General features: G+C 53.0%; 8 protein-coding genes across 8 annotated transcripts; 5 read left to right on the top strand and 3 right to left on the bottom strand.

Moving 5' to 3' along the window:
- Positions 1 to 49: 49 nt before the first annotated feature.
- On the top strand, positions 50 to 2,620 carry AB675_6274 (U1 snRNP-associated protein; the record flags this gene model as incomplete). The annotated part of the gene is made up of 4 exons (XM_018146553.1): positions 50 to 128; positions 181 to 1,494; positions 1,524 to 2,467; positions 2,528 to 2,620. The coding sequence occupies 4 exons, from the start codon at positions 50 to 52 to the stop codon at positions 2,618 to 2,620; spliced, it is 2,430 nt and encodes an 809-aa protein (XP_018004090.1).
- A 591-nt stretch (positions 2,621 to 3,211) lies between these two features.
- On the bottom strand, positions 3,212 to 3,724 carry AB675_6273 (uncharacterized protein; the record flags this gene model as incomplete). The annotated part of the gene is made up of 1 exon (XM_018146552.1): positions 3,212 to 3,724. The coding sequence occupies one exon, from the start codon at positions 3,722 to 3,724 to the stop codon at positions 3,212 to 3,214; it is 513 nt and encodes a 170-aa protein (XP_018004023.1).
- A 36-nt stretch (positions 3,725 to 3,760) lies between these two features.
- Positions 3,761 to 5,590, bottom strand: AB675_6272 (uncharacterized protein; the record flags this gene model as incomplete). Its single annotated transcript, XM_018146551.1, has 1 exon — positions 3,761 to 5,590. One exon carries the CDS (start codon positions 5,588 to 5,590, stop codon positions 3,761 to 3,763), a length of 1,830 nt encoding a protein of 609 aa, XP_018003954.1.
- An 829-nt stretch (positions 5,591 to 6,419) lies between these two features.
- AB675_6271 (GTP-binding protein gtr2) lies at positions 6,420 to 7,580 on the bottom strand (the record flags this gene model as incomplete). Its single annotated transcript, XM_018146550.1, has 4 exons — positions 6,420 to 6,603; positions 6,654 to 7,346; positions 7,379 to 7,495; positions 7,546 to 7,580. 4 exons carry the CDS (start codon positions 7,578 to 7,580, stop codon positions 6,420 to 6,422), a joined length of 1,029 nt encoding a protein of 342 aa, XP_018003896.1.
- Positions 7,581 to 9,557: 1,977 nt separating this feature from the next.
- On the top strand, positions 9,558 to 11,424 carry AB675_6270 (uncharacterized protein; the record flags this gene model as incomplete). The annotated part of the gene is made up of 4 exons (XM_018146549.1): positions 9,558 to 9,638; positions 9,690 to 9,770; positions 9,863 to 10,080; positions 10,128 to 11,424. The coding sequence occupies 4 exons, from the start codon at positions 9,558 to 9,560 to the stop codon at positions 11,422 to 11,424; spliced, it is 1,677 nt and encodes a 558-aa protein (XP_018003825.1).
- A 581-nt stretch (positions 11,425 to 12,005) lies between these two features.
- On the top strand, positions 12,006 to 17,491 carry AB675_6269 (U3 small nucleolar RNA-associated protein 10; the record flags this gene model as incomplete). Its single annotated transcript, XM_018146547.1, has 2 exons — positions 12,006 to 12,947; positions 13,067 to 17,491. The coding sequence occupies 2 exons, from the start codon at positions 12,006 to 12,008 to the stop codon at positions 17,489 to 17,491; spliced, it is 5,367 nt and encodes a 1,788-aa protein (XP_018004070.1).
- A 1,554-nt stretch (positions 17,492 to 19,045) lies between these two features.
- On the top strand, positions 19,046 to 21,719 carry AB675_6268 (uncharacterized protein; the record flags this gene model as incomplete). Its single annotated transcript, XM_018146546.1, has 2 exons — positions 19,046 to 21,576; positions 21,626 to 21,719. The coding sequence occupies 2 exons, from the start codon at positions 19,046 to 19,048 to the stop codon at positions 21,717 to 21,719; spliced, it is 2,625 nt and encodes an 874-aa protein (XP_018003936.1).
- Positions 21,720 to 22,186: 467 nt separating this feature from the next.
- AB675_6267 (uncharacterized protein) lies at positions 22,187 to 24,724 on the top strand (the record flags this gene model as incomplete). Its single annotated transcript, XM_018146545.1, has 1 exon — positions 22,187 to 24,724. The coding sequence occupies one exon, from the start codon at positions 22,187 to 22,189 to the stop codon at positions 24,722 to 24,724; it is 2,538 nt and encodes an 845-aa protein (XP_018003741.1).
- Positions 24,725 to 24,804: the final 80 nt, after the last annotated feature.

Here is a 24,804-nt window from a genome sequence, read left to right as displayed (position 1 = left end):
AGGCGCAATCACAAAGCCTTTCAGGTCCCCGACTGAACGACCACCAACAATGTACAACCCATATCAAGCACCGGGCTCTTATGCGCCGCCAGGTGGCTATGGGGGATTCCCAGGAGCCCCTGGAATGGGTGAGCAGTTCCAGCCTATGACACTAATGATCAGTACTGACTTGAGTCACAGCACCTCCGCCAGGCATGGCTGCACCCGGCACAGGCGCACCGCCAGGCATGCAACAAGCAGAGACGCCGACGGACGGCCGAGGAGGTTTCCCTCCGAACTTTCAACCGCCAGCGAACATGCCAAACATCAACTTCTCCGCGCCCGTGATACGACTGGGCACCTCACAACCAGCAAAGTCTTCATTACTGGATGGACGAGAAGACAGGGGTGGCAGAAGGGCAGGTCTAGGCTCTGGTACGGACGGCCGACAGGATAGAGGAGGCTTGACGCCCGTGCAGCCGCAGACACGAGAAGAGGTAATCAAGACAGTCTTCATCGGCGGCATCACCGAAGGCTGCGGCGGAGACGAAGGCATCGAGCGCATACTCAGATCGGCGGGCAACCTCAAGAGATGGGTCAGAGCTATGGACGCGCAGGATAAGCCCTGCAAATTTGGCTTTGCTGAGTACGAGGATCCAGAAAGCTTGAATACAGCAATCGAGACATTGAGGGACGTGCGAGTACCGGTCAAGAGGCAGGTTCCCAAGGAGACCGTAAAACAGGAGAACGGCATCAAGAAAGAGGAAGAGAACGGCATCAAGAAGGAAGAGGAGGAAGGCGAGCAGGACGAGAATCACGTTGAAAAATCACTACTTCTCGTTGTCGCCGACGAAAACTCCCGGGCGTACATCGAGCAATACGAGGAAAATATTGGTGGCGTGGATGAAGACAGCAGACAAATGCGTCTCGACCATGCCAGAACAGCGCTAAACGCTGTTCTGAATGATCTGGCCCATCCATCAGTCGACCAGCCCAAGGACGAAATGTCTGGCCTTGACAGAGATGGTGACGTGGACATGAGCAACGGAGTGGACGCCAATGGAGAAGCCATCATCACGATACCCATATCTGCAGACGATGAGCTGTCAGATATTCCCGCTGAGATGCGAGAAACAGTCGCCAAAGAGATTGCCTCGTTCAGAGATCGCAGCAACCGACGAGATCTGGAGCGACTGCAAAGAGAGGAAGAGTTCGAGAGGCAAGAGCGCAATCGTTCTTCGATAAACGGCAGTGGTCGACCATCTAGACTTGGCTCTCCGCCACCTTCATCCGCCCCATCTGGTCCTGGCGGCGCAAATGGCATTCCATCCGGCCCGCGGGATCGTGCCTCTGGTCTCAATGCTCCCTCAGGACCCAAACAAATGACCGGCGTACAAATCCCACGCGACTATCAGAAGGGCGTCACCTTCGTCAACGGCACGGGCATTTCCACCGCAGCCAACTTCGACGAATCCGACACCGATGCATCGGACGCTGAACTCGAACGCCGACGCAGTCAGGCAAGAAGGCTGAGGAAGAGAAAGCCTACCTCGACCAAGAACGCCGCTGGCTCAACCGCGAGCGCTCACGAACCGCGGCCGTAGAGCGCGAAAAAGCCCGCGACGAGGAAGAAGCATCCAAACTGGAAGAAGAAAAGCAAGCCATGGCTGCGCGATTACGAGAATTCGACGACGAAAAGGAAGCCGTTCGCGGCGCTGATGACTACTACGCCGACCACAGCGCGTGGATGCGCAAACGAAGCGCTTTCCGCGAGCGAGAACGGATGCACGACGAAGCCGACCGAGCCGCTGAGCGCCGCGAGCGAGAATGGGAGAACAGACAACAGCGTGACCGCTCAGGCAGAGACTCGTCCGACGCATATGCTAACTCCATGGACCGCGATCGCGGCGACAGAGACGACTACGACCGCTCACGCCAACACCCCGACCGAAGACACGACAATGGCGACCTCATCGACGACCGACGAAGACCAGAACCCCCGTCCGCCACAACACCCACCGCCCCAACCCAACCAGCACGCTTCAAACTCTCCCTCGGCGCCGCCGCCCAACGCCAAGCCACCGAAAAGGAAAAGAACAAACGCACCGTCGCCGAAGTCGAAGGCCTCCTCGACGACTCCGAAGCCACAGAGTCCACGAAACGCGAACTCGTCAAGATAGACCTTGGCCCGGTCCCTACTGGTCCCTCTGCTGATTCCGAGGGCGCGAGCATGACGCCCGAACAGCGCGCCGCTGCTGCGAAGGCGCTGGCGCAAGAGATTCCGAATGATAAGGAGGGCCTGTGGGCTTGGGAGGTCAAGTGGGAGTTCTTGGACGAGGAAGGGGTGATTGAGGAGCGGCTGAAGCCGTTTGTGGAGAAGAAGATTGTTGAGTATCTGGGAGTGCAGGAGCAGATGTTGGTTGATGTTGTGGTGGAGGGGTTGAGGGGACGGAAGGGGGCGGGGGAGTTGGTTGGGGAGTTGGAGGGTGTAAGTTTCTATCCTTTCTTTAACTTGTGGAGATGGGTTGTTAACATGTTGGTGAAATAGGCACTCGACGAAGAAGCAGAACAGCTGGTCAAGAAGTTGTGGCGGATGGTCATATTTTTCTCGGAGAGCGAGAAGCGTGGGTTGAGTGCCTAGGAGGGACTTGTAGACCTTGTGCGTATGAATCATCGAGGGACAGCGCTGTGAGCACGCGAGGTTGCTTGTTGGTTGTTGAGCTTGGCAAGAAGGGGCACCTGACCTTGTGATAAGTCGATTCGTCTACCTTGGGACGATATACTTCACGGTATGCGTTTGCCAGGCGAGTTGTGCTCTCGAGCGTGTTCACACTCTCAGATCCCTTTCAAGCCAACAGCGTACGCCAATGTAGGCTATCTCAGAACTCAACACGTCCTCTAGGACGACCAGTGGTGGCTCAGAGACGGCGCGGAGAAGTCACACATAGCACGAACGGCCCGTAGCAAGATGCTCAGTATTGCGACAAGAATCTTATTCTTCATTGTCCGGATAAGAATATGGCTGATGCCGACCTAGGCAGCATACCTAGCAGTCTACGAATCTGTGTTTCAGTGACCAGCAAACCTCCAAGTATCGTTCAAAGAGCGCAACGAAGCTAGCCATAGACTGCCAGCATTAATTCCAGACGTTGTTGGTGTTGTGTTGTACATTTGTGGTGGACATCGTGACTGTTAAGTCAAAGCCTCGCCCGCTGCAAGCTTTGGCTCCGGCTCAAGTGATAACGCGTTTTCTTTTTCGATCAGGTTCCCCTTCCGCCTTCTTGATAGATTTTCCGGCGGTAGGTCTAACGGGTGATATGCCACGTTGTCGATGGAGAGGTTGTACAGCTGGTGGTCCATCCTTGTATGGATCCTGCGATTCGTCTGTGCGATCGGACTCCCCTTCCGAGTTATTAGGAGACTTTCCGGCAGTAGACTCATCGGACGACAAGCCACGTTGTCGTTGTGGAGGTTGTACAGCTGGTGGTCCGTCCATGTATGGATCTGGCGATTTGTCGATACTCATAGTTTGCGAATTAGCGAGTTTTGGGTCCAGAGGACGGCCTCTTTCATTGTTGACGAACGTCGACTCATCCAGAGAATGGTAACCTGAATCACCTGGAACAGGTAACTGCGCTCCAATCTTCTTCAGAGCCTCGATGTTCTTCAAAATTTGAGTTGGATTGTTCCTCAGATTTTCCATCTTCTCCACAATCTCGAGCTCCTTTAGCGTGCAGAGTTCCATGTCTCTTTCAGTTTCGGTCCTCTTCTGAATCGATTCCTAATCCTCTTCAGCGCTGTTGGAATCCGCGCTCTCTGGGAGCTCATCATCATCATCATCGGCCTCTAGGCCGCCAACCATAAACTTCTCGTCTTTTTCCTGAGTTCCATCGGCCAGCATATAGCCGTCTGCGACTTCACATGAGGTCAATTTGACGCGGTCGCCCAACCTACACTTCTTTCCGATCACTGTGCCATTCAACTCGACCCCTTCACCAATCGTTGCACCGTCCATGACCACTGATCCTGTGATGCGCGTACGTTGGCCTAGGGTGACATTGGCGCCGATGACGCTGTTCTTGATGACGCAGCGTGTGGCGATGGTGGTGTTGGCGCCGACGAGGCAGTCGCTGCGCTGGATGGTGACCTGTTGGGCAATCGAGGCGGTGGCGTGGATCTTTGAGGCGTGAGCGAAGGGTGACGATGTGGACTTGCCGGCTTTCGCATCTTCTTCGATGCTGGGTCTTTTGGCGAGGAGGAGGGAGACGGAAAGAAGAAGTGGTGTGGTGTCGACGCGCCGGACAAGGGGCGCTGCACCGCCATTATCGAGGACAAAGGCGGTTATTGTGGGCATACTCGCAACTGTTTCTGATGTGGACGGATTGATGGTGTCGGAGAGAATGCTGTCCTCTGGGTTGGCCTGCACACGCGAGGCAAGCTTGACCTCTGTTGCGGGTCTTGTGGATTCGCCGGTCGAATTAAGTGATGGGAGGGTGTTGGACTGCCGAGGTGAGGCGACATTCGATTCTGTTGCAGCTTCGGTGGGCTTGCCGGGGCGAGGCGAGGTCTGGATAGTTGAGTAGAAGAGGAGATCGACTTCTTCTTCCACCGGACGATCAATCTTCTGGTCAATATCTGTTGCGGTCGTCTTTGGGGCGAAGATCTTGTTGGATCCATACTTCTCTCGGTAGGCCGGTTTCCTCCAGTCTGACTGCGCCCAAGTCCCGACGAGGTCCTCCGTGAAGGATATGAAGCCTTCGTTGATCTTTGCGTACTCTTTGACCCAATAGGGCAGGAGATAGATATGAGCGTCTCGGTATTGAGTAAAGCATTTGATATACCCGTATTTGTTCAGTACCGACGATCGAACGCGTACTGTTTCTCCCTCCAGGAGGTCTGACATTGGCTTTGTCCAGACAAGATTTCGGAGCAATCCAGGAAAGTTGCTAGCCTTGCCTTTGTAGAATTCTGAGGTGACGTCTGGCTTGAATTGTACTGTGGCCAGAAAGTCACATTCCTCTTTCTTGACGCTCTCCTCACGCTTTGCTGTATTGTACCAGATCGACAGGCCACCACGTCGACCACTGCTCTCGCCTCCCGAGCCGAATGTCACTGGCCGCTGAGGGTCGTGCTCATCGGTCGAGATTCCGGTTCCGGCGAGGCCTCCAATGCTAGTGAGGTATGTGTCGAGGAATGACTCTCCATGAATATCGCAAATCAGATCGCATGGCAGTAATACAAAATCCGACTTGATTGCTCTCTGGACTTCTGGTAATCTCAGTAGCTCGGCTGTGGCAGTCTCGAACTTCAGGTCCGCCGGTGCGAGCAGATCAGGCGATGGCGACGGCAGTGAGGTAAGATGTGGCTCTTGAGCAAGCGCTGCGGCTAGCACGTCCTTTGCATCGGGAGGAGTGATCAACGTAATGTCTGTGAGGCCACATCGATAGCACCAGTCAAGCACATACCATACCATGGGTCGATTGGCGATCTGTACTAGTGCCTTTGGAAACTCTGAGGGGACACTCGTGAAGGTGTTCATGCTTAGTCCGGGTCCGCATAATATAAGTGCTTGGAAGCCGGTATACGGCGTGCTGGTAGCGTATGGCGCCATGTTGCTGATGGAAAAGGTTAGCAAATTGCAATGACAGGTGATTCGTTGTTCATACCCTGATCGACTTGATCGCACTGCCGGAGAGACTAGTGCCACCTGCCGGAGCGGCGAGGGGTCGCGATATCCCACACTTTGACTGTCCTCTTCGTCACTCGATACGCGAACAAGCGACGGCGCTGCTGGGAGAAAGGGGAGGGAAGTCTCTAAATGACCACGCTTTTTCCTTTCGAGCGCTGCTAGTTTGATGAATCGTATGCGCGGGTCTAGTAACTTTTCCAACTTAGAATGGCCAGGTGCACTTTCCGGGAGGCCTTCACTGATAATGTCTGTGCCGTCTATGATGTGTGATCGGTATCTGGATGTCTTTTCTTCGCAATCGAAAATATGTTGCATGGATGATCGAATTTGAGTCATGGTGAAGGCGCTGAAGAACAGCCGAGTTTCGGTGGAGCATCAAGTCTTGGCAAACCGCTCTTTGGAAGGAGCCAGTGACGGAACGCCAACGATTGGGTAGAAATAAAGAGTGGGTTATCATGATATCCATGCCTTGAATATTAAGACAATGCGATGTTGCTCTACAAGAAGTGGTTCTACAAGTATACGTAGCCAGTAACCCAGAGAGACGTGAATAATCAGCCTTGGCGTCTAGATTGCCAGGGTGCACAGCCTAGGGGAACATGGAGTTGGCTTCATCCCTTAGACAACAGATTGTATTCACCTTCATATCACATTCAGTACTTCACTGCATCCACAGATTCCAGGTTTCAGGGTTTTCTCCCAGGGTAGAGCCGTCCAGCAACTACGTCGGACGGACCCTAAGGCGGTCTCCTCATACAGCTTCGTTGTCTGTCGAGTCCGGATCGCCTTGCTCGCTTGATGCCTTGCTGTGTTCTTTCTCTTTGACAGCAAAAACTTTGTTGACAGCTTCACTCAGGATATGGACATTGTAGTCGATCAGACCCTTTTTGTCCTTCGCGTCCTTTGCTTTGATAATGCCAACAAGAGTCAGATATCTTCGATGTAAGTCAGCGGCAGTACTTCAATATCAAAAGATAATGCTTACCGATTCACCTCTTTCAAAATCAGCATTAGAGAGTTGTCGTGAGAGAATGTTACAGATGCTTCGACCTCATCCATCTGTGCGCCCAGTGGCTTCGCCTCCTTTCTAGGATAGTTGAAGAGGTCGATTGTGTCAAGGACAAAGTCGATCATAGCAGAACTCATCTCATAGCTGCCCATATCGACGGGCCTCGTATCACTGGCCACGTAGATCTTGCTGTTGATATCGAACAGGTACGCTTTCTCCATGCCTGTGTTATCTGCAAGAATGTTGAGCAGTGTTTGTAAGGTGTTGAGCTCTGGAATTAGCTTCTGGATAACTCGGCTTAGGGCTTCGAATATGCTAGAATCGAATATCGAGGTGACATGGTAGGTGACGCGAGGATTGATGTAGCCCGCATCAGCTAGTTCGTCGCTGACTCTGGAGGTAATGTCTGTGTATACATCGCCTTTGATTTCGTCAGGTAGCCCGTCTGTCTTGTGAATGAATACCTCTACCAGTATATCTCGGTACTCGGTTGACTGAAGGTTCATGATTGTGACCACCAACCGATTCAGGGAATCATTATAGTCGTCTTGCGCATCAATGACCCAGATCAGAGCGCCAATATTCTTGAAAATGTCGCCGGAGTCAAATGCTGGGTCAAAGTAGTCGAGCTGGCCTGGAAAGTCCCAGATTTGGAAGTCCATAAAAGATCTACCTCCATCAGTGACAGTTATGGTACATACGGATATGCGGCATACTCAAAAACTTCCTTGAGAATACGAGTAGTGGATTCGATGAAGATCGTCTCCTGAGGAGGATGTTTATGGAACACCACATGGGTGATGGACGATTTTCCGCTTCTGTACAGAACGTTAGCTTCAAGCCTAGAGCAGTGCGGTGGCTACAATACCGACGCTGACCCATCAGCAACAGCCGCGGCTTCATGTTTCCTTGCATCTTTTGAGGATTGGATCGCACGTGGCGACCTTAGAGAGCGTTACAACGAGGACCAGGTCACTGGCGGTAGCTCCCGCCCTTGCCAAGCACTCTCGAGCAGATGGCCCAAGTTGCCCTAGGTGTGTGATCAGTCTGCAGTCTTTCTGTTGGTAGCAGATCATTATTGGGGACGCTCGAGCGTGTTGGCTGCGCACATGTGCACCACTACTACGCTCTTGACTGCCGCCCGCCTCACTTACAAGCTCGCTTTCATCAATTGAAGATCTCCCAGAACAGGAGCCGTTCATGATACCCACAAAAGGACACGCGCACAACATCAGGTCCTACCCAAGCGCTTGGGAGCATGAAGTTGAAGAGGTAGTCCGAAGCACAAATACATGGGAGCGCAACAAGGTAGTAGAGATCAGGCCTGTCGGGGCATGCTAGGACAAGTAAAAGGTTGCGTACCTACTCCTTGGTCGACAGGAAGTCCGACAATCTGGTGTATATGATCCTTCAGCCTCCGCAAGCCACCGCCAACGCTGCACCTAGCTGATCGCTGTAGGCATACATGTACTCCCTCAGTGTTAATCAGATGAACTTGGCAGCCACCCGCACCTCAGCTGCGCTGATCACAGTGAGCAGAGGCAGGACCGTGTTAGTCTTCTCGCTTGAACACGATCCGAGTGCAGTTTGTTCTTTTGACTGTCGTCGAGACCGAGCGAGGCGATGAATCGGATGCCGGAAGTATGGTACTGATGGCGCATAGCTCGAGCTTTGAGCCACGTTAGATGTCATTCGAAGCTCACGAGGCTGCCAAGGCACGGCTCCAAGGCTGTCACATAGATCGCAGCGCTCGCTCATTGGTTGCTACTTCTGCTACATTTTCCCATACCCACATTGGAATGGAAGGGTGGCCAAGGCAAAACTGTCCTCCGAGTCCACCATTCGTTCGATATTGGGATCGCTGCGAAGCAAGGCATTGCAGACAGCCGAGCACCATACCGAAGCCTCTTCTAGATGGATTGCAATGACGACTTGCACCTTCCAAATAACCTTGCTTACCAGTGACAAAGGATCCAGCGGCTCTCGCGCATCTGCGGGCCCTTACATAAGTGCAGTGTCTCCGTGCTGCCCATTGTCGCCTAGTGCCCGTGAGATTTCAGATTATAGCATCGATTATTATTTCAGCAACAATGACCACGCGCCTGGCTTACTGACGGAGTTCGGCAATTTCACGCATTTACTGCATGTGGTCAATTGCTACACATGATTGCGACATTAGCATGACTGCAGGTGATATCGCCGTCGATTTGCCGACGATTATGATATGATTTCGGAATGTTGAGCCATGTGCAAGGATAAGGCCCCCACGCGCCGCAGGAATGCCGAGTCCGGGTCGTTTCCGTCGCTAGCATGGGACGAGGACCTTGACCGTTGAATCGGGTGTCCTCAAAACTTCTTATCCTGACCGCAATATCGGTTTCACATCTAATCATCGATGGTGTCAGCTAAAGTTACGCTCGAGGGCCGCCGCGATACCAGATCAGTGCCTTTCTCAACACTTTCAGCCCACTCCGGTCTCTTGCAGCGTCACACGATGCCAATCCGAGGGCTGAGAAGCCTCGACCAAGCCGCAAGTCGAAATGGCCGTATTGTGCCTGTCAGTCAGTCACCGATTGCTTGGGTCCACCAATCAATGATTACTGGGTCCGAGCATGCCGTAGGAGGCAGGGATAAGGCCACAGGGGATGTGCTTGAAATATATCGCGCTCGTATACCCCAGCTCGAATGAGCACGGGGCGTCTTAGTGATAACTGCCCTGCTTCTGCCTCATCTACAAGTATTGCGCAACTTGAGCTGTTCTTGTGGCTTCCGCCAACCGACACCTTACTGTTAGCAGACCTGACATACTGACCGCCCTACAAAGCGCTCAACCCTTGCGCCACAGGACACCGAACAGACATTGATGCCATTAGTGACACGATGAACGAGGCCGCAATGATGGAGCAGCCTCGCTATTTGCTTGATTTGCCGCAAGAATTGCTCCTCTCAATGGTTGACTACGTATGTGCCGTCCAACTGCTAGCATAGATGTAAGTCTAATGCCATCTCTAGATTCAAAGCAAGAGGGACCTGTATAATGTTGCACGGACATGTCGTGGACTAGAGAATGTTTGCATGAAGAGATTGTACGGGGTGAGTGGTCAGATATGCAAGCGACTGGCAACTATACTGCGTTGATAGCTCCAAGTCGTGTGTCTATGTCACACTGACGTATTGATGCTCAGAATGTTGCTCTGAGCGATCAAGAGCCGCCAACGCATTCCACGACCTTGATCCGGTCGCATGTGGTGCGCGCAGTATCCGAACTTACCATATACAACGGCCGGTACAATGCGCGACGGGCCAAGCCCAAAGCATTCCCACCACACGGCTCCAGTGCATTTGATCAGAAGCTTCTGCAGACGCTCAAGGCTGTCCCTTCAAACAATCTGAGGGCTTTCTCGTAAGTATCTAAGGGCCGGATCATAGCCAAGCTGATCCATCTTCTAGTTCATACCACGATACACCTGTCTCGGAGGGATACTTGGAACTCCTCGCCGCTCGCCAGAATCAATCTCTGAGGCACCTTCGCGTGTACGAACTCTGTGCTTCGCTCACCGAGAGTTTCATTTTACCAAACAGGCTCACTGTATTTGAATGTTGCTCGATTGGCGACGGCAAACTGGTATGGGATCTCATTCGCATGAATGGCTCAAGTCTGCGGCGTCTGCGTCTGGGACAAGAGAAGCAACTTCTGCAACAGTACTCTCCACGAGGCCATGGAATGATGGAGCCTTTGCCGTCCGCTGAGTCCGGTCTACTTCAGCCAGCAATTCTGACGCAGCTGCCTCAACTCGAGGAGTTGGAACTGGTTGGTCTCGACCTTAGACCTTTGTTTCCGGAGAACATCCAAGAGGGCCTGACGCTGTGCAATCTGACGAGGGTTTCAGTCCAATCTTGTTCTGGGGCTGACGTCTTCTTGCGGACTTTGGCAGAGGTTTTCAACTTCGCTCAAGATTCGACTCAAGGACTCGATACACATTCAACGATCAAGCTCAAGCATTTCTCACTGCGAACCGAAGCACCGACGTCCGAGCTGAAGCGGTCTCTGACGGCACTTTTGAGCTCGTTTACTGGACTCGAGAGCCTGTCTCTACTGTTCGAGAACGGATCAGTGCTCGAACGAGTCTCTACATTATTGGGCGAGCATGGACCGACACTTCGAACACTGGCACTGGAGTCACGGATCCAGTCTCGTGATAATCTTGGTCTTGATACTTCCAGAGCATTTGGATCCGGAGGCTACAGTCAGGAGCTGTGGGAGCGCTCGATGCACGAGATCTGCCAGCTCTGTCCGAGTCTGGTCGAATTGGGCTTCAGCTTCCCTTGGGACGATGAACTGGTGAGACTGCGCAAGACGCCCCTTCCCACTCTCACGCAGCTCAAGACGATTCACATTCGCAACTTTCCCGAGAATCGAGCTTTGTCGCAGGTCGGCGACTATACAATCAAGGAGTACGCGCACAAGTTCATCGATTGGGTCTTTCCTACGCTGGTTGGAGGGCAGAGACCTGCATTGGAGACTCTGGCTATCGGTCCAACATTGTATGAGAGCAGAATGCGGAGGCCAGTCAGTGGACGTGACCTCCCTGAATTCAAGCAGACCCATTTCTTTGGTGTGGACTGGGCGATGACGCGATTCCTGCGGTGGAACAGCATGGTCAGTCCGGTGAGCGAGAGATATATGGAGGAATTTCGTGAGGAGAGGCCTTTGGAAGGCGTTTTCGAGCAGGTCTGGCTCAAGTGACAAGACCTGGTAGTGATCAGTACGCATATTTGAGCGATGGTGTCTGGGGCGTCTGGAATCTAGAAGTAGGTTTAACAGGCATTATCATGAATATCATTGTGACCTCGGATGCTCAGCCTTGAGTGCACACAGTCGTCTTGCTGTTGCCTTGCTGGGGTCCTCGATATCGTACCGCCGGCCCCCATCTGTAGATATGCAGCCTGATATCGGCTGTGTTATGACAGCTACCTTGCTCGGGAACACAGAGTAGTAAGCGCCTCTCACAGCCGAGTACTTCACAGGTCAACCGGTCTGCGATCCAGTCCATGTCAACCGGTTTTAGTTGAGGCTACACAATCGTGCACTTCACTTCACTGCACTAGATAGGCATGTTTGCCGAGTGCGGAGGTGACTTCTCCAAGTGACATTTATTTTTTGGACGGTGCAAAATAAAGTGAGGGTTGACTGCGTGCCTTCTCTGGCAGTCAGACAATACAAAGTAGCACTTCTGCGGCGGTAGAGACTCGTCATTTTCCTCTTGACTGTCTTAGAGTCCATTCGCAACCACATGGCTTGATCTTCCGCCCCAACAATCTGCCAATATGGCGACCGCCTTCGCCCGGCAACTTCGCGAGATCGCGGCCCATTCTACGAACGAACTCGACCTCAAAGCCCGCCGCAATGCCCACACCGCATCCCTCCTCTTCGAACGAGAAGTTGCTGTCAGACAAGACTGGGAGAGTCTCTTCCAGATATGTGTTGAGGGCTATCGGGAACTCTGCACTCTCGATGCAAGATTTCGTGAATTCGAGTCCAATCTGTTCTCTGCTACGTCAAGAAATCAAGACCGGGAGCAGATGAACAGGGCGCAGAATGAAGATCTAGATGCCACTATCCTTCGATGTCTACACCTGCTGGGTCCACGCCTGCTCCTACTTCCCGGCCTGCGTGCGCTCGAGTGGCTCGTCCGTCGATTCCGAGTGCATGTCCACAACGTTGGGGAACTCCTGCTCACCACACTACATCACCACGAGTTTCCGGTATTTCAAAATATCCTCAATCTAATATCACCAGACCGACTCATCGACGAATGGAAGTTTCTACGGCCGTATCAAAACACAACCACCAGACTGCCTCGAAGTCAGGTTGTGTATGCCGCAACGACGAACAAAGGTTTCTTCTCACTTTTCAACGAATACACGCTGCAAGCTTGCAGGACGCATCTCTCAGAGACACGTTTGCTACGGTTCTGGGGAGGTATCGTTGTCGAGGCTGTAGCTGGTCGCTTGAGCCAGGCGAAGAGTGGCCGTCCTGAGATCGAGCAACAACGAACCGAGGATATTCTGCATCAAATTTTGCCCCTTCTCGACGAAGGACTGACCAACAACATGTCCCTCGATCTCACCGTGACCTGTTTCTCTCTGGCGTTGGTCCTGGCCATGACTGCCACGCTGTCGGATGAGGTCCTTGATTCTTTGCTCGATGCTGTCAGCCGCGCCTCGGCGTTTCCGGGCATCAGCGAGCAGGCGGCTTTGATCAGTCTGGTGAATCTAGCCCATCGGAAAGAGAAGATTGGCATGCTAGAGCCGTTGTCAAGATGGTTTCTCGATTGACAGACATTCCAAAGTCTTTCGCTTTGGTCAGCAGCCAATATTCGTGCCAGAAGTTCTTCCGGGGTGTTCTAGCTACCTTGCTCAGATACGTGGCGAAGAAAGACGATGAAGAGAAGTACCAGACCATCACGCGCGTTCTCAAAGCGAGCATCTCATTCGAGCGTCCCGAAGAGGTTGCAGCTTGGTTCGCCCTGCTAGTGAACGAAGTACAGCGGCTGGGCGTTGAGCGTAGTGTGCAAAACGCTGGTCGGAACAGACTCATCAACCTCTTGCAGGAATTCAGCGAAGCCGAGGAGTACCAGGAGGTCTTCCAAGAGCTGCGCTCCATCACAAATCAGCATAACATCGATCTGGAAAGCCTGCTCCAGATCTCTATCCCATCTCCTCCATCGTCAGAAGAACCAGCGAAGGACGAGGACGTTGAGATGACGGACACCACGACGTCAAATGCCTTTGAAACAGCGCTCGCTGCGGTTCCTGCGCAACTTCCGACTGAAACTGACTTCTTCGCTGCCACCGAACCTGCAGTCTTTCAGGCTCTGCGCAGCTTGCTTCACCTGTGCTACAGAGATCAGACGAACTTGGAGTTCTTCAGATCTCTCCCGATGTGGACGTCCCTTGACGCATCACAATACGTTCTCTTCCTGCTTCGAATTCTCTTCAGCGATGAGCCTAATTATCTCAGGACCGATGCTGCGACATTGCTACTGACAGCGGTCCAGCAAGGGTTGATCGAGGACCTTTCACAATTGCTGCCGTTCTTGTCAGTACTTCTTGCCGACGACGTCGTGGGAGTCCGTCGAATTGCGGCGGCAGCTGTAGCCGCTCTCGAGACCAAAATTGAAGAAGCGAACACAGCCTCCAATGGTGGCACTGCGCACTCATCGAAGCCTACTGCTATTCAGAGATCTATTACTCAGCTATACCTACCGAATATTGAAGAGTTCATCACCGACGGCACGCGCATAAGACAAGCGCTCAAGCATGGTCTAAATGGGACGATAGACAAAGCACGACCACCAAGTAAGGACATCAATGCAGAACTGCCCAAGAATGTCAGAACAGCCTTGTTGGAAGGCTTCGCGCGTGTAGCTGCAGAAACGCCGCTCTTGCGATTCAAGATCGGCGTGATCGCGATTCTAGATGGAGTGACCAGAGGCGGGTCAACTGCAAAGACAGAAGCATTTCTACCTATTTTGACCGAGTGGGCGATACAAAACACGGCACAGGCGAATGCATTGGCGTCAAAAGAAGGTCTCAGCCTTCTGTCAATCGACAGGAGTATGGCAGCTATCATTACCAGCCAACCGAAGAATCAAATCGAACAAGTTCTTGACTTCCTAGAAGCGGAAAATCTGTCCCTTCGCGAACAATTGGTCAGCGTAATCTTCGATCGTGTCATTGACGTCTGGCCCGACGTACCAACTGACAGGAACGAATCGCTGGCACTTCGACTTTTTGATATGTCCTTTCATGAGCAGAACTTCCTTGCAGATATTGCAAAGGCTGCTCTGCATCAAATCCACCTTAGCGAGTCCACCCTTCAAGCCATTCTGGAGAACGCAATGTCCCACAAGAGCGAGATTCAGGACCAGCCACCCACGAAGAAGCGACGAACTAGCAGTCACGGCGGCTCGGGTAGAAGCGTGGCTCCTCTGACAGCCGCGTTTCGAGAGAGCTTGGTCCGATTGACGCTCGCTCTCGATCTCGTGGAGGGATCCAAGCCTGAGCATCATCCTGGTCTTCTCGCACAGCTCACGGAAGTGTTACTGCACCTTCGCAGAAGCAAGGACCAGTTGCAAGCAGACTCGCCTTACCTAGTTGCAGCATGTCTCGGGTCAATGCTCGCAATCGTTGATAAGCTCAAGTCTGCTCGGCGACCCAGCATCGATTGGAACCACATTCGCGCAGATGTCATCGCCGACTATGTGCGGACTTCTGACAGCTCGCAGGTGCAGAGTCAGGCTCTTGCGCTTTCGGCGTCCTTAGCAGAGGTAGCTCCCGACAAGGTGTTGCATCACATCATGCCTGTCTTCACGTTCATGGGCAAAACGAGGATGATCACTCAGAACAATCAGCACTCGATTAACGTTGTTAATGAGGCTATCGATCGTATCGTGCCATCACTGGTCGCGACGCTTCGGAAGCAAGACTCGAGCAAGATGCTACTTTCAACGAAGACCTTACTGTCAAGCTTCGTGGCCTCGTTCGATCATATTTCCGAAACAAGAAAAGTGCCGCTCTTTCAGCGTTTGTTGCGACAACTTGGCTCAGCAGAATTTGGCTTCGTCCTTGTCGCAATGCTTGAGCTCCGAGGAGTTCCGAAAGAGCAGCTGGATTTGTTCCTGGCCAAACTTTTTGGCGGGCTTCCACATGAAGCACACCTGTCGACATACCGGAATCTTGTCATTCTCGCGCAAGACTGCTTTGCTCCCAATCCTGGCCGTGCCGAGGTCCTGCTCGAGCTCTCTCAAGCGTCTTCCGGTCAAGATCGTGCCGATGCTGCCACGAAGATACTGCTCAGAGCCGAGACCATAATCGAGAACGAGGCCTTGAGAGTAAGATCGTCTAAGACAATCACGCCCGACTCCAATGGTTCACCCACAATGGAAGACTACTTCAGGGAATCTTTACTTCAGACCCTCGAGACCACGAAAGCACTTCAAGTCCAAGGCGGTGAGTTGCAAGCCATCTTAGGCCACTGTTCGGTAGAGCTTTTACGCAAAGTCTCCGTTCGACAATTAATCAAGCTGCTTGTCTTACTCTCCGACGAAGCCGCCGAAATCGACGACGAGGTCAAAGCACAAGCTCTTCAGTCTTTGGCACGCAAGCTTCAGCAAAAGGGCAACATCGACACAGAGACAGCCACTGCTGCCCTTGACTATTTGTCCAACCTCCAAGCCATGATAAGTGGAACAGATGATGTCAAAGTCCAAGTCGCGGCGATTCGGTGTGTTGACGGGCTCTGTGCCAGATACGGTCGAAGAGACGTCAACAAACTTCTGGATACGGCCGTCATACTGGCCGGAGACGCAGGGCTGTCATCCTCGAACGAGAATGTCCAAGCTGTTGCTGCTCACACACTTGCCTCACTTGTGCTGATGATGCGGGAGGCTGCCGTTCCTATCGTGTCTCAAGCACTGCAAGGAGCTTTGCATATGATTGAGAACAGTCATGTCGACGGGAGCTCGAAGATGCTCCTGCATAATGCAGGATTCTCGCTTATCACAAGCTTGGCCCAAGGTGTAAGCTTCATGTTATCTGAAGATGACGTTGGTTCCATCGCAGTCGCGGCTGCCGAGTGCGCATTCTCCGACCTGCCGAACGAGTGCGAGCAGTTCAGGCGCGAAGCCTTGACTCCACTCGCAGAGAACATCGACTTCGAGACATTCCTCCAAAGCCTCATGCAGAAGTGGGAGGAGGTTGTCGAGTTCGAGAAAGAGGGTATTTTGCCCACACTCGAGGTCCTCGCACATGCTATCGATCATCAGCCTAAGACAACAGTAGTCCAGGCCGCTGACAAACTCTCATCGCTGCTCTTGAAAGTCTTTGATGTTCGCCGTCATCAAGCAATAAGCGCTGACGAAGCGGAACTTGAGGCCGACGATCTTGCTGAGATTGAGCTGAAGGCAAACGAGATCGCTTTGAAATTCATCTACAAGCTGAGTGATGGAGTCTTCAGACCGATCTTCGAGACCTGGGTAGATTGGGCAACGAATCCACGGGACCTTTCAGAGGGCGATGTCTCTGTGCCCGAACAGAAGTTACACCGGCAGATCACCCTGAGCAGATTTCTGGCACACTTCTTCTCTACATTGAAGTCGATCGTCACTTCGTACGCTTCGTACTTGCTGAAGCCAGTCAACGACTCTTTGGCAGAGTTTTACAAACATTGTCCAACCTCACCAAGCGCGTTGCTGCTCTACACAACACTGCTCACGGCACTTTCAGAAGCCTTCAAGCATGACGCCGACGGCTTCTTCACAGCACCATCTCACTTCGAGACACTTGCGCGAAATCTCGTCAATCAGCTCGAGCTCGCTTCTAACAAGCACTTCCGGCCTCTAGTCTTTCAGAACGTGCTGCCTACCATTGTGGCCTTTGCGACAGCCGTGCAAGATACTTCATCGCATCATCTCGCCATCAATCACTATCTCGCTCAACTACGCCACGCGGACTCCCAGCACGTCAGATTGGCTAGCATCCGCACCCACCTGGCACTCACAGAGGATGAGGAAGTTGGTGAGGAGTGGGTCGATAACATTGTCAGTGGCACGGCCAACGTAGAAACGCTAATGGCTGCTGACAGCGAGGACGACGGATCGAAGGGCTTCGCTGGCGTAGGTGGTCGCGGGGAGACTATGATATACGTGAATGAAATGCTTGAGGACGACGATGAGGAAGTTGAGCGGGAAGTCAGGCGGTGGGTGCGGATGGTCAGGGAGAAGGTTGGTGAGGACGTTTTTGAGACTTGATGATGCCAATGCTGATTTTAATGCCATGCTATGCCATTCGATGCTTCAGATGGAGAAAAGTTGAGATACCCATTTGAGCAGCATTCAACGCTGTCCTATATAGATGAAGATAGCAGAATCGAATCTAGATACACTGCTCCTGCTTCGCAATTCTAGGCCATACAAGCTCTTACCATCTATCCCTGCCCCTCGTCTAGTGATGTTGCCGCCTTCTGATGTTCCTGCTTCTTGTGTTGCTGACAATTTGTAGACGCTGCTTTCTAGCACTGCGTTCTTGCTTCTCAGGCTTGCTTCGTTCATGCTACACAGTAGATACCCAGTCAGATTTGCTATTCTGGCACACAGTAGCACAGGCCCGCGTCCAGTACTCGCTTGCATTTGCTTGTTTGCATGGTTGACAGCTTGCTTCTATTCTTCGCTTGCTGCCCTGCTGTTTGTGCAACTGTAAACACCATCTTAACGCAAGGGGTAGGATAGGGTAAGTAAGATCGGCGCCAAGCACCCCTGCACATCTCCGTTCAGGTACAAAAGCTTGAGCTGACCTCTGACCTTCTTCCTCATTCATCAGTGCGTCCACGAGCCTGACTGCTGTAGTTCTCTGATCATGGGTGCCTCAACAGCCGCTTTGGCGGAAGCCGCAGCCTGTGGGAGGCAGACGATCTCGACGCTACTGCTAGCGACGTCGCTAAGCCGAGGACCCGCTGGCTCAGATCTCTGTGGCTGAACCGTCCGCTGCCTTCGGGCTGGAGGCTTGACGCCCACGACGCGACGCTTTGTATAAAGATATATGCTTATTGGCCTTCCAGAATCTGCCAATGGCCACTTGTCGGCTTTGATGTGGCGTCTTCGGCGTCACGATTCTCGCCCGAATGCGATACTCGGACACGCTGGAGTTCATGACGCCTTGGAATGACCCGGATCGATGACCGCTGGGTGTCTCTGCACCGTGTCTGCTCGGCGCGACTGGTCTCACAGTGCTATCAGAGGAGGCAGCAATGGATAACGGAGCACAAGAACCACGAGACAGGCCTCATGCGCCTTCCAGAACCATCAATGAATCCGAGTCGATGTGTCAAGACGCGTCAGACAGTCTTGAATCCAACGGAAGCGGTCCTGCTGCGCGCATGCAGCTCTCAGAGACTCGCTAGTTCCTGCTGGACGGTCCCTGCGCTCCCTTTATGGTCGACAAAGGAGCTCATCGTGTGTCTCGGGACAGGCAAGGATGTCTCGGGTTCAACGAGCAAGACTTGCACTTCGCGACACTGCCTGTTGCTGCATGCTGGTGGTGTCTCACTGTGCTTAAAGTGGCCTCCGCACACAATTCTGGCAAGTGAACACCAAATCTCAGGTGGTCTTTGTCCGTTGTAACTCCGGCAACATGTCACGCTAAAAGAGAAGGCAACCTCCTCTGCCATTCAACTTCTTACTCTGCTACTTTGCTTCACGGACACAACCCTCAAAGCCTACAAACTATGTCCCAAGTGTATCTTACGCAGATCATCTTCTATTAGACTCACAGACTCATTGCGGAGACCTATCCTCGACTAAATTATCATGTCTCAACGACTACCTTCAAATGCCTCGCCGAGCCCTGCTACACGTCTCGGTCCCTCGGAAGCAGGTCGTGCGGCTATCGCAGCATGGGCGGATCTGACACCCGAGGAGAAGCAGGAGGGAATAGCAGCCGTCTATGCCATAATCAACAGCTACCATCATCAAGAGATATGCATTTCTCCGGCTTCAGGACTGTGTTTCGGCTCGAGAGACGATGTATTCTGTTCAATCCCGTATTGCAAGCGCTGCGCTGGTCAGAATCTAACTGCAGCTTGCATTGAGCTTGCTAAGCAAGGATACAAAGAGTTGGACGAGGCCGACTACATGAAGCAACTCAATTCCATGGCCACCGATATCCAACAGAACTTCCTATTCCTGCGTGCGAACAAGTCTGCAATCGTTCAGGCGACCTCTTCATTGTCGATCTCGGAACTGAAGGCGCTCATAAACAAAGCCTTTCAGTGGGAGCCACCAAATGCTTACTACGACTTCGCCAACTTTGCTCAACGCGACCCTCGGCAACCCAAAACACAGTTCAATCAAGGCGCAACACGAACAGCTCGTGACAGTAGCAGAACTGCCTCCTTCGTCGCAAGCATTCTGGAGCCACGGGCCACTCGCCATCCAGTACACTTCCTTCGTGATGATGATGCGCAATCACAGCTTTGCTGGTCACAAGCGATGGGCAAAATTCGTTCCGCGTCTTGCTATGTCGAATTGGCCAACCCTTCAGAATACACTTGGCGAGCTCGCACAATCACACCCGATGCACTTCATGATGACTTCACATTCAGTGCTGCACGCGCTTGGCTTTTTCTCACCGCGCAATGGAAGATTTATGACGGTCTCCTGGGATTTTGCCAGCATGTTCTCCCACCCGGAGACTACAGTCTCGGTCAGTGCTCTACCGAATCACCCAAGGACGCGAAAGCTGTTGCAGCGGCGTTGCTCCCTCAGCTCGAGGTGTTATCGGATTGTTCCAGGGCTCTTTTGGAGGATGAGCGGCAGTATCTACCCTCCTTTGGCGGCGATACCAGGCACGTGATCGATGAAGTCGCGATCTTGGAGCAGAAATTCAAAAGAAGTGGCCGCCAGACCTATGAGGCGCGCGTACGCGCCATCGACTATTGCTCCATGTACAGATTGAAGCGCACTGCAGTCCTCTCCCATTTGAAGGAGGATTTGCGGAAATTTCGCAAGTCGACAGTTTCGTTTCTGAAGGACGGAACTACGAATTCCGATGCTCATAAGGAATTCTTGCGTACCAGGGACGATACTGAGGCAAAGGTGCTGATGTTTCTGAACGAATTGTGCAAGGAGGCCCTCATTGAGGAGCTCGAAATCACGACTGTCTTTAGTGAGATTGATGCTCACCAATCCGACTGGAGGGACCTCTACAGCTGCAAGAATTTCAACCGTTCATTACCCAAAGGAACACTTGGGGCAGACCCTGCCACCACCATGTTCTGGTTCTTGTGCAAAGGATGGACCGTGCCCGAGAAGGCGCGTATCCTTGAGTCCACGCTCGAGAAGAGCCACAAAGGTATGGACGATCGCTATCGACTTCAGCTCCTGAAACGTGTCCACCTTGCCGTCGAAATCCTCGATGTATTGGAAGACGTCCATCCATGCGTTGTCAACGAAGCAGATTTCGCTTTTTACGAGAAGCGCTTCTACCCGCCAGTGAATACTGTTGCATTAACGTCTCTAGCGATGCAGTATGACCTTATGAAAGACCAGTTCGCGACAGAATGGACTGCATTACTGTGGGAGAAGACATTTGCTGAGCTGGAGGAGCACTGGAAGGTCGTTTCGTTGTGTACTGAAGGCAGAAGGGAGCTCAGAGAACAGTTGGGAATGCCGGAGTCGAAGGAGGAGGAGGAGCCGGACGGAGAGGAAGTCGCAGCTGTCACTCCAGCTGCCGACGCTGCCGAAGAAGCCGTAAGAACACCCCAGCGGACTCCTAGGATAGGGTTGGGTACGCTGGTCGAGCCTGCTACTGCTCAAAATACGCCATCTCGCCGCCCTGATGTCCGCAATCAGTCGTATCTACGGGACTACGTTTTTGGCGCGAGAACACGATCTAGGGATGGGCACCACGGAGGACATCGCCCACCACAGATCCAGGAAGAACCAGCCCGCGATAGACGGCCAAAGCGTCGCAACGGGTCACCACCCGAAGCAGCTGCAGCACCAGCAACAATCCCAGTAGCGCCTCCCCTCCCAGCTCCTCAGAAGCTTGTCTTCAGGGACGCCAAACTCTACGACGACTGGCGCCAGCTTTTCCCGCTTCCTGGCAGCCGCCAGGTACGCCGCGAAATCAAGTGGGAGAATCTGCGCCGCTGTCTGGAAGCAGAGCCACTGGAGTTTACGTTAGTATTTCGCGAGGCGCCAACGTTCCGTTATAGGCGGGATGCACGAGATGGCCGGCCGAATCTGATGATCGGGTTGCACTGCCCGCACGGCGCGAACCCGACGCTTACGAAGAGCATGCTGGAAGGCATGAGGAAGAATATCGCGCAGAGCACGGGGTTTGTGGCGGAGGATTTTGTGCTGATAGGGGAGGACTGACCCAGGCAGGGACGATTTGTGGGCCAAGGAGTGGGAACGGAGAGGCAACTGGGAGGAGAAGGGCCGGAGAGGCGACAGCGAGGTCTGGCAGAGTGAGTACTGATCAACCGTGTCTGGGAAGAGCTGCACGATCGGCTTTGCTTCCGTTGGATTTGACCCCTATTCACGAAATCAGGCAACAAGGCAACCTCGATGTCTTGGCAAATATCTGTGTGACAGAGGCCTCCCTCGCCAGCAAGATAAGTCAGTCAATGCGTCGAGGTCAAGCTGTATCAGGACAGATGAGGTCAAGTTGAGGAACAGACTGAGTAGACAGCATGCTGGTGCTGTCACATAAGTGCCTCAGAGCCTGTGGGCTTCACAGGAAGCAGCACTTGACGGCTTCAGGCTTAGGTACTAAACGTTCACCATCACCCCAGAGATGCTCTCACGCAAAGCTCGGCACACACAATATGCATTGTGAAAAAGTGACTTCTATTGATTTCTCGGCTTTCTGGAGAGATGTTTTGCTACCTCTGTAGACTGCAAACCCTCCACTGTCCTTGAACTCCGCCTGAAACCACAGCAGACATGGCATCGATAGCACCAGTCCCAACTCTCGCGAACGAGCAGCGCATCGACAGACTCACCAGAAGAACTACCGGAGAAGGTTGCGACACGAGTCGTCCGAATCCAAAGATTCGCTGTCAAGGTCGATGGGTGCGAGCTTGCTCACGAGAAAGCTGTCCCACATGCGAGCGACAGTTCCTCGATCCCAAAGCACGCGAATACCTCAAACGACAGAACGATTACAACTATGTACCTGAGAAGGATGCGGAGCGCATGCTTCGAGACCTCGGCGATGCCATTGAGAATTCGTGGGATCGCGTCAAGCACTCCGCAAGCGCCGCCATTGAGCTCCTGCCCGAAATCGATAAAGCTGTTGTGAAGCAGCTATTCAAAGAGGCCTTTCCAGCATTGCTTAGCTATATCCACAACCCTAGCGTCCGATGCCGACGAGCTGAACAGGTTCGATATTTGCCAGACCTCAACGTTGCGCTGAAATTCGGCAGGCTCTTCATGGATCTTTTCGACCTGGACAACGATCTGGAAAGCATAATGGACTTCCTGGAGTATCGATTGCATTTTCCGCCGGCATTCTTCGCTACCACACACAGTGATCACATTCAGCTTGGATGGGATACATTACAATTCAGCTTCGTCCACTCACACATTTTCGTCGATCTCAACCACAACAGCTATCGCGGCGCAAAGCTGGCCGTCCCAGTTGAGCCGAATGCTTTGCACAAGCAGAACATGTTCAGCTTCGAGCGCGGCGTCCTGATTCTGCAGAGTCAGAGACTGTACTGTGCTGGCATGGCGCACTTCTTAGAAGCGGTCTGTCGACACGGACAAACATTAGGGAAAGAAGTTGGCAACACGCCTGCAGATCCGGAAGACATCACAATGATTGACATACTGTACATCTCGCGTCTCAACGTTGACGACCTGATACCTGCAGTCGAAAAGCAGCTCAAGAGTCAGCAAGAAGAATACTTCTCTTTGCTTACCCAGGACAAGACCAGCATTGATGTGATCAACTCGATCTGTACATGGTTGGTCGGAGATCCAGATAGCTCTGACGCACAGCTGCTCGAGCATGCAATCAGCATACACATATTCTCAACAATGGATCGCCTCGTAACACTTCATCGACTCTGCGATGCCCTCAAGCACCTAAGGTCGTCACTGAAAGCCTGGGAGAACAGACGAATCGCCAAAGTAAAGATCCTGGAAGCCCGCGACAGTGTCGAGAGTACCCTCTTCGCTTATCTTCGCGCTCTTGCCGCATCCTACCTGAAGAATCACGAGTTTATCGGCGAGGCCTTCGACGAACTCATCAACGACCATCAGGGCGATTACCTCCAGCTCGTCCAGTGCGACAAAGACCACATCCGCAGCGGCCATTTAGCAGAATTCTGGATCATGTACGGTCTAATAGAGCCGATATTGCCGACCAGCTACATCTTGAGCGAATGCGGCCACGTCGCCAAGTGCAAACGCAATTTCTTCCGGGAGGGCGTCAAGGATAACCTGCGTCCACATATGGCTTTCGCTGCTGACGTATTTTCAGTGCTGTATCAAATAGGTACTTCTCGTGATCCGATTGAGCTCAACTTCAAATCATCAAACAAGCTTACCTCAGTAATCTATCCTCCCATCGCATCGCTAGTCACCAGAATGATGACACGAGACGCTGTTGCTGAGATCAAAGAGACCGATCCTGAAGCCTGGTCCCAGCTGCTGTGGTCTACCACCTTCATCTGCCTTGAGAAGACCTGGGCACAAGACAGCGTAGAGGAAGACACGAGAGCTTACCTGCGACGCGTTTTCGGCATGCAGAAGCGGAAGCGTGCTCCGAAACCAAAAGCAGAAGAAGCCGAAGCAGCCACAGAAGATGGAGGAGAAGATGTCACCGATGAGGATCCAGAATCAGCCCAAAACAAGGCTAAGGAGGGCGCGGACGCTACGAAACGCGAAATCGCCAGAATGCGCGCCAAATACCGTCTCTTCGACGCCAACGAATCCCTGCGCGACTATGGCATCAGCGAGAACCTTCGATGGGGCATGGAGGTGGCTCCGAGACCATCACAATTCGAGGAGGACCTCGTTGCTGCCGTTCCGAAGCCGCCGAAGCGCAGAATGGTCGTCGTCAGAGACGAAGAAGCAGCCGACGCGCTTCTCGCCGCTGCTCTTCCCGAAATCGCTCCCCCGGAGCCGATCGCGCCTCTCGTTTTCGTCGACGCAGACAAATATCACACCTGGCGCCAGATCTTCCCACACCCAGGCGAGAACCAGGGCGGAAGACAGCGAGTTCCGCGGCTGGAGTTTCGGCGCGTGCTCCCAGGTGCGCCGCTGAACTTCATTGAAGAGCGCATAGGGGGCGTCACGGGCAACAAGTGGCGGCGTTTGGAGGGCGATGGGTACGAGGAGGCGACGGTGACGCTGCATATGCCGCATGGCGGTGAGACTGTGTGGTTGGAGAGGGAGCACTTGCAGACGCTGCAGGCGCGCTTTCGACATGCGTTTGGCTGGGCGCCGGAGGATTTCGTGCTGAGAGAGGGCTAGGGCGGGCTCTGGGGAGTCGATTTGGGGCTGAGATCTGGGAAGCTGTGCTTGCTGTAGTGGAGTTGGAATAGCAATCCAAT

Source organism: Cyphellophora attinorum (genome assembly GCF_001299255.1).
Source record: "Cyphellophora attinorum strain CBS 131958 chromosome Unknown Contig4, whole genome shotgun sequence".
Classification (NCBI taxonomy): Eukaryota; Fungi; Ascomycota; class Eurotiomycetes; order Chaetothyriales; family Cyphellophoraceae; genus Cyphellophora; species Cyphellophora attinorum.
This window is presented reverse-complemented; position numbering and strand designations above follow the sequence as displayed.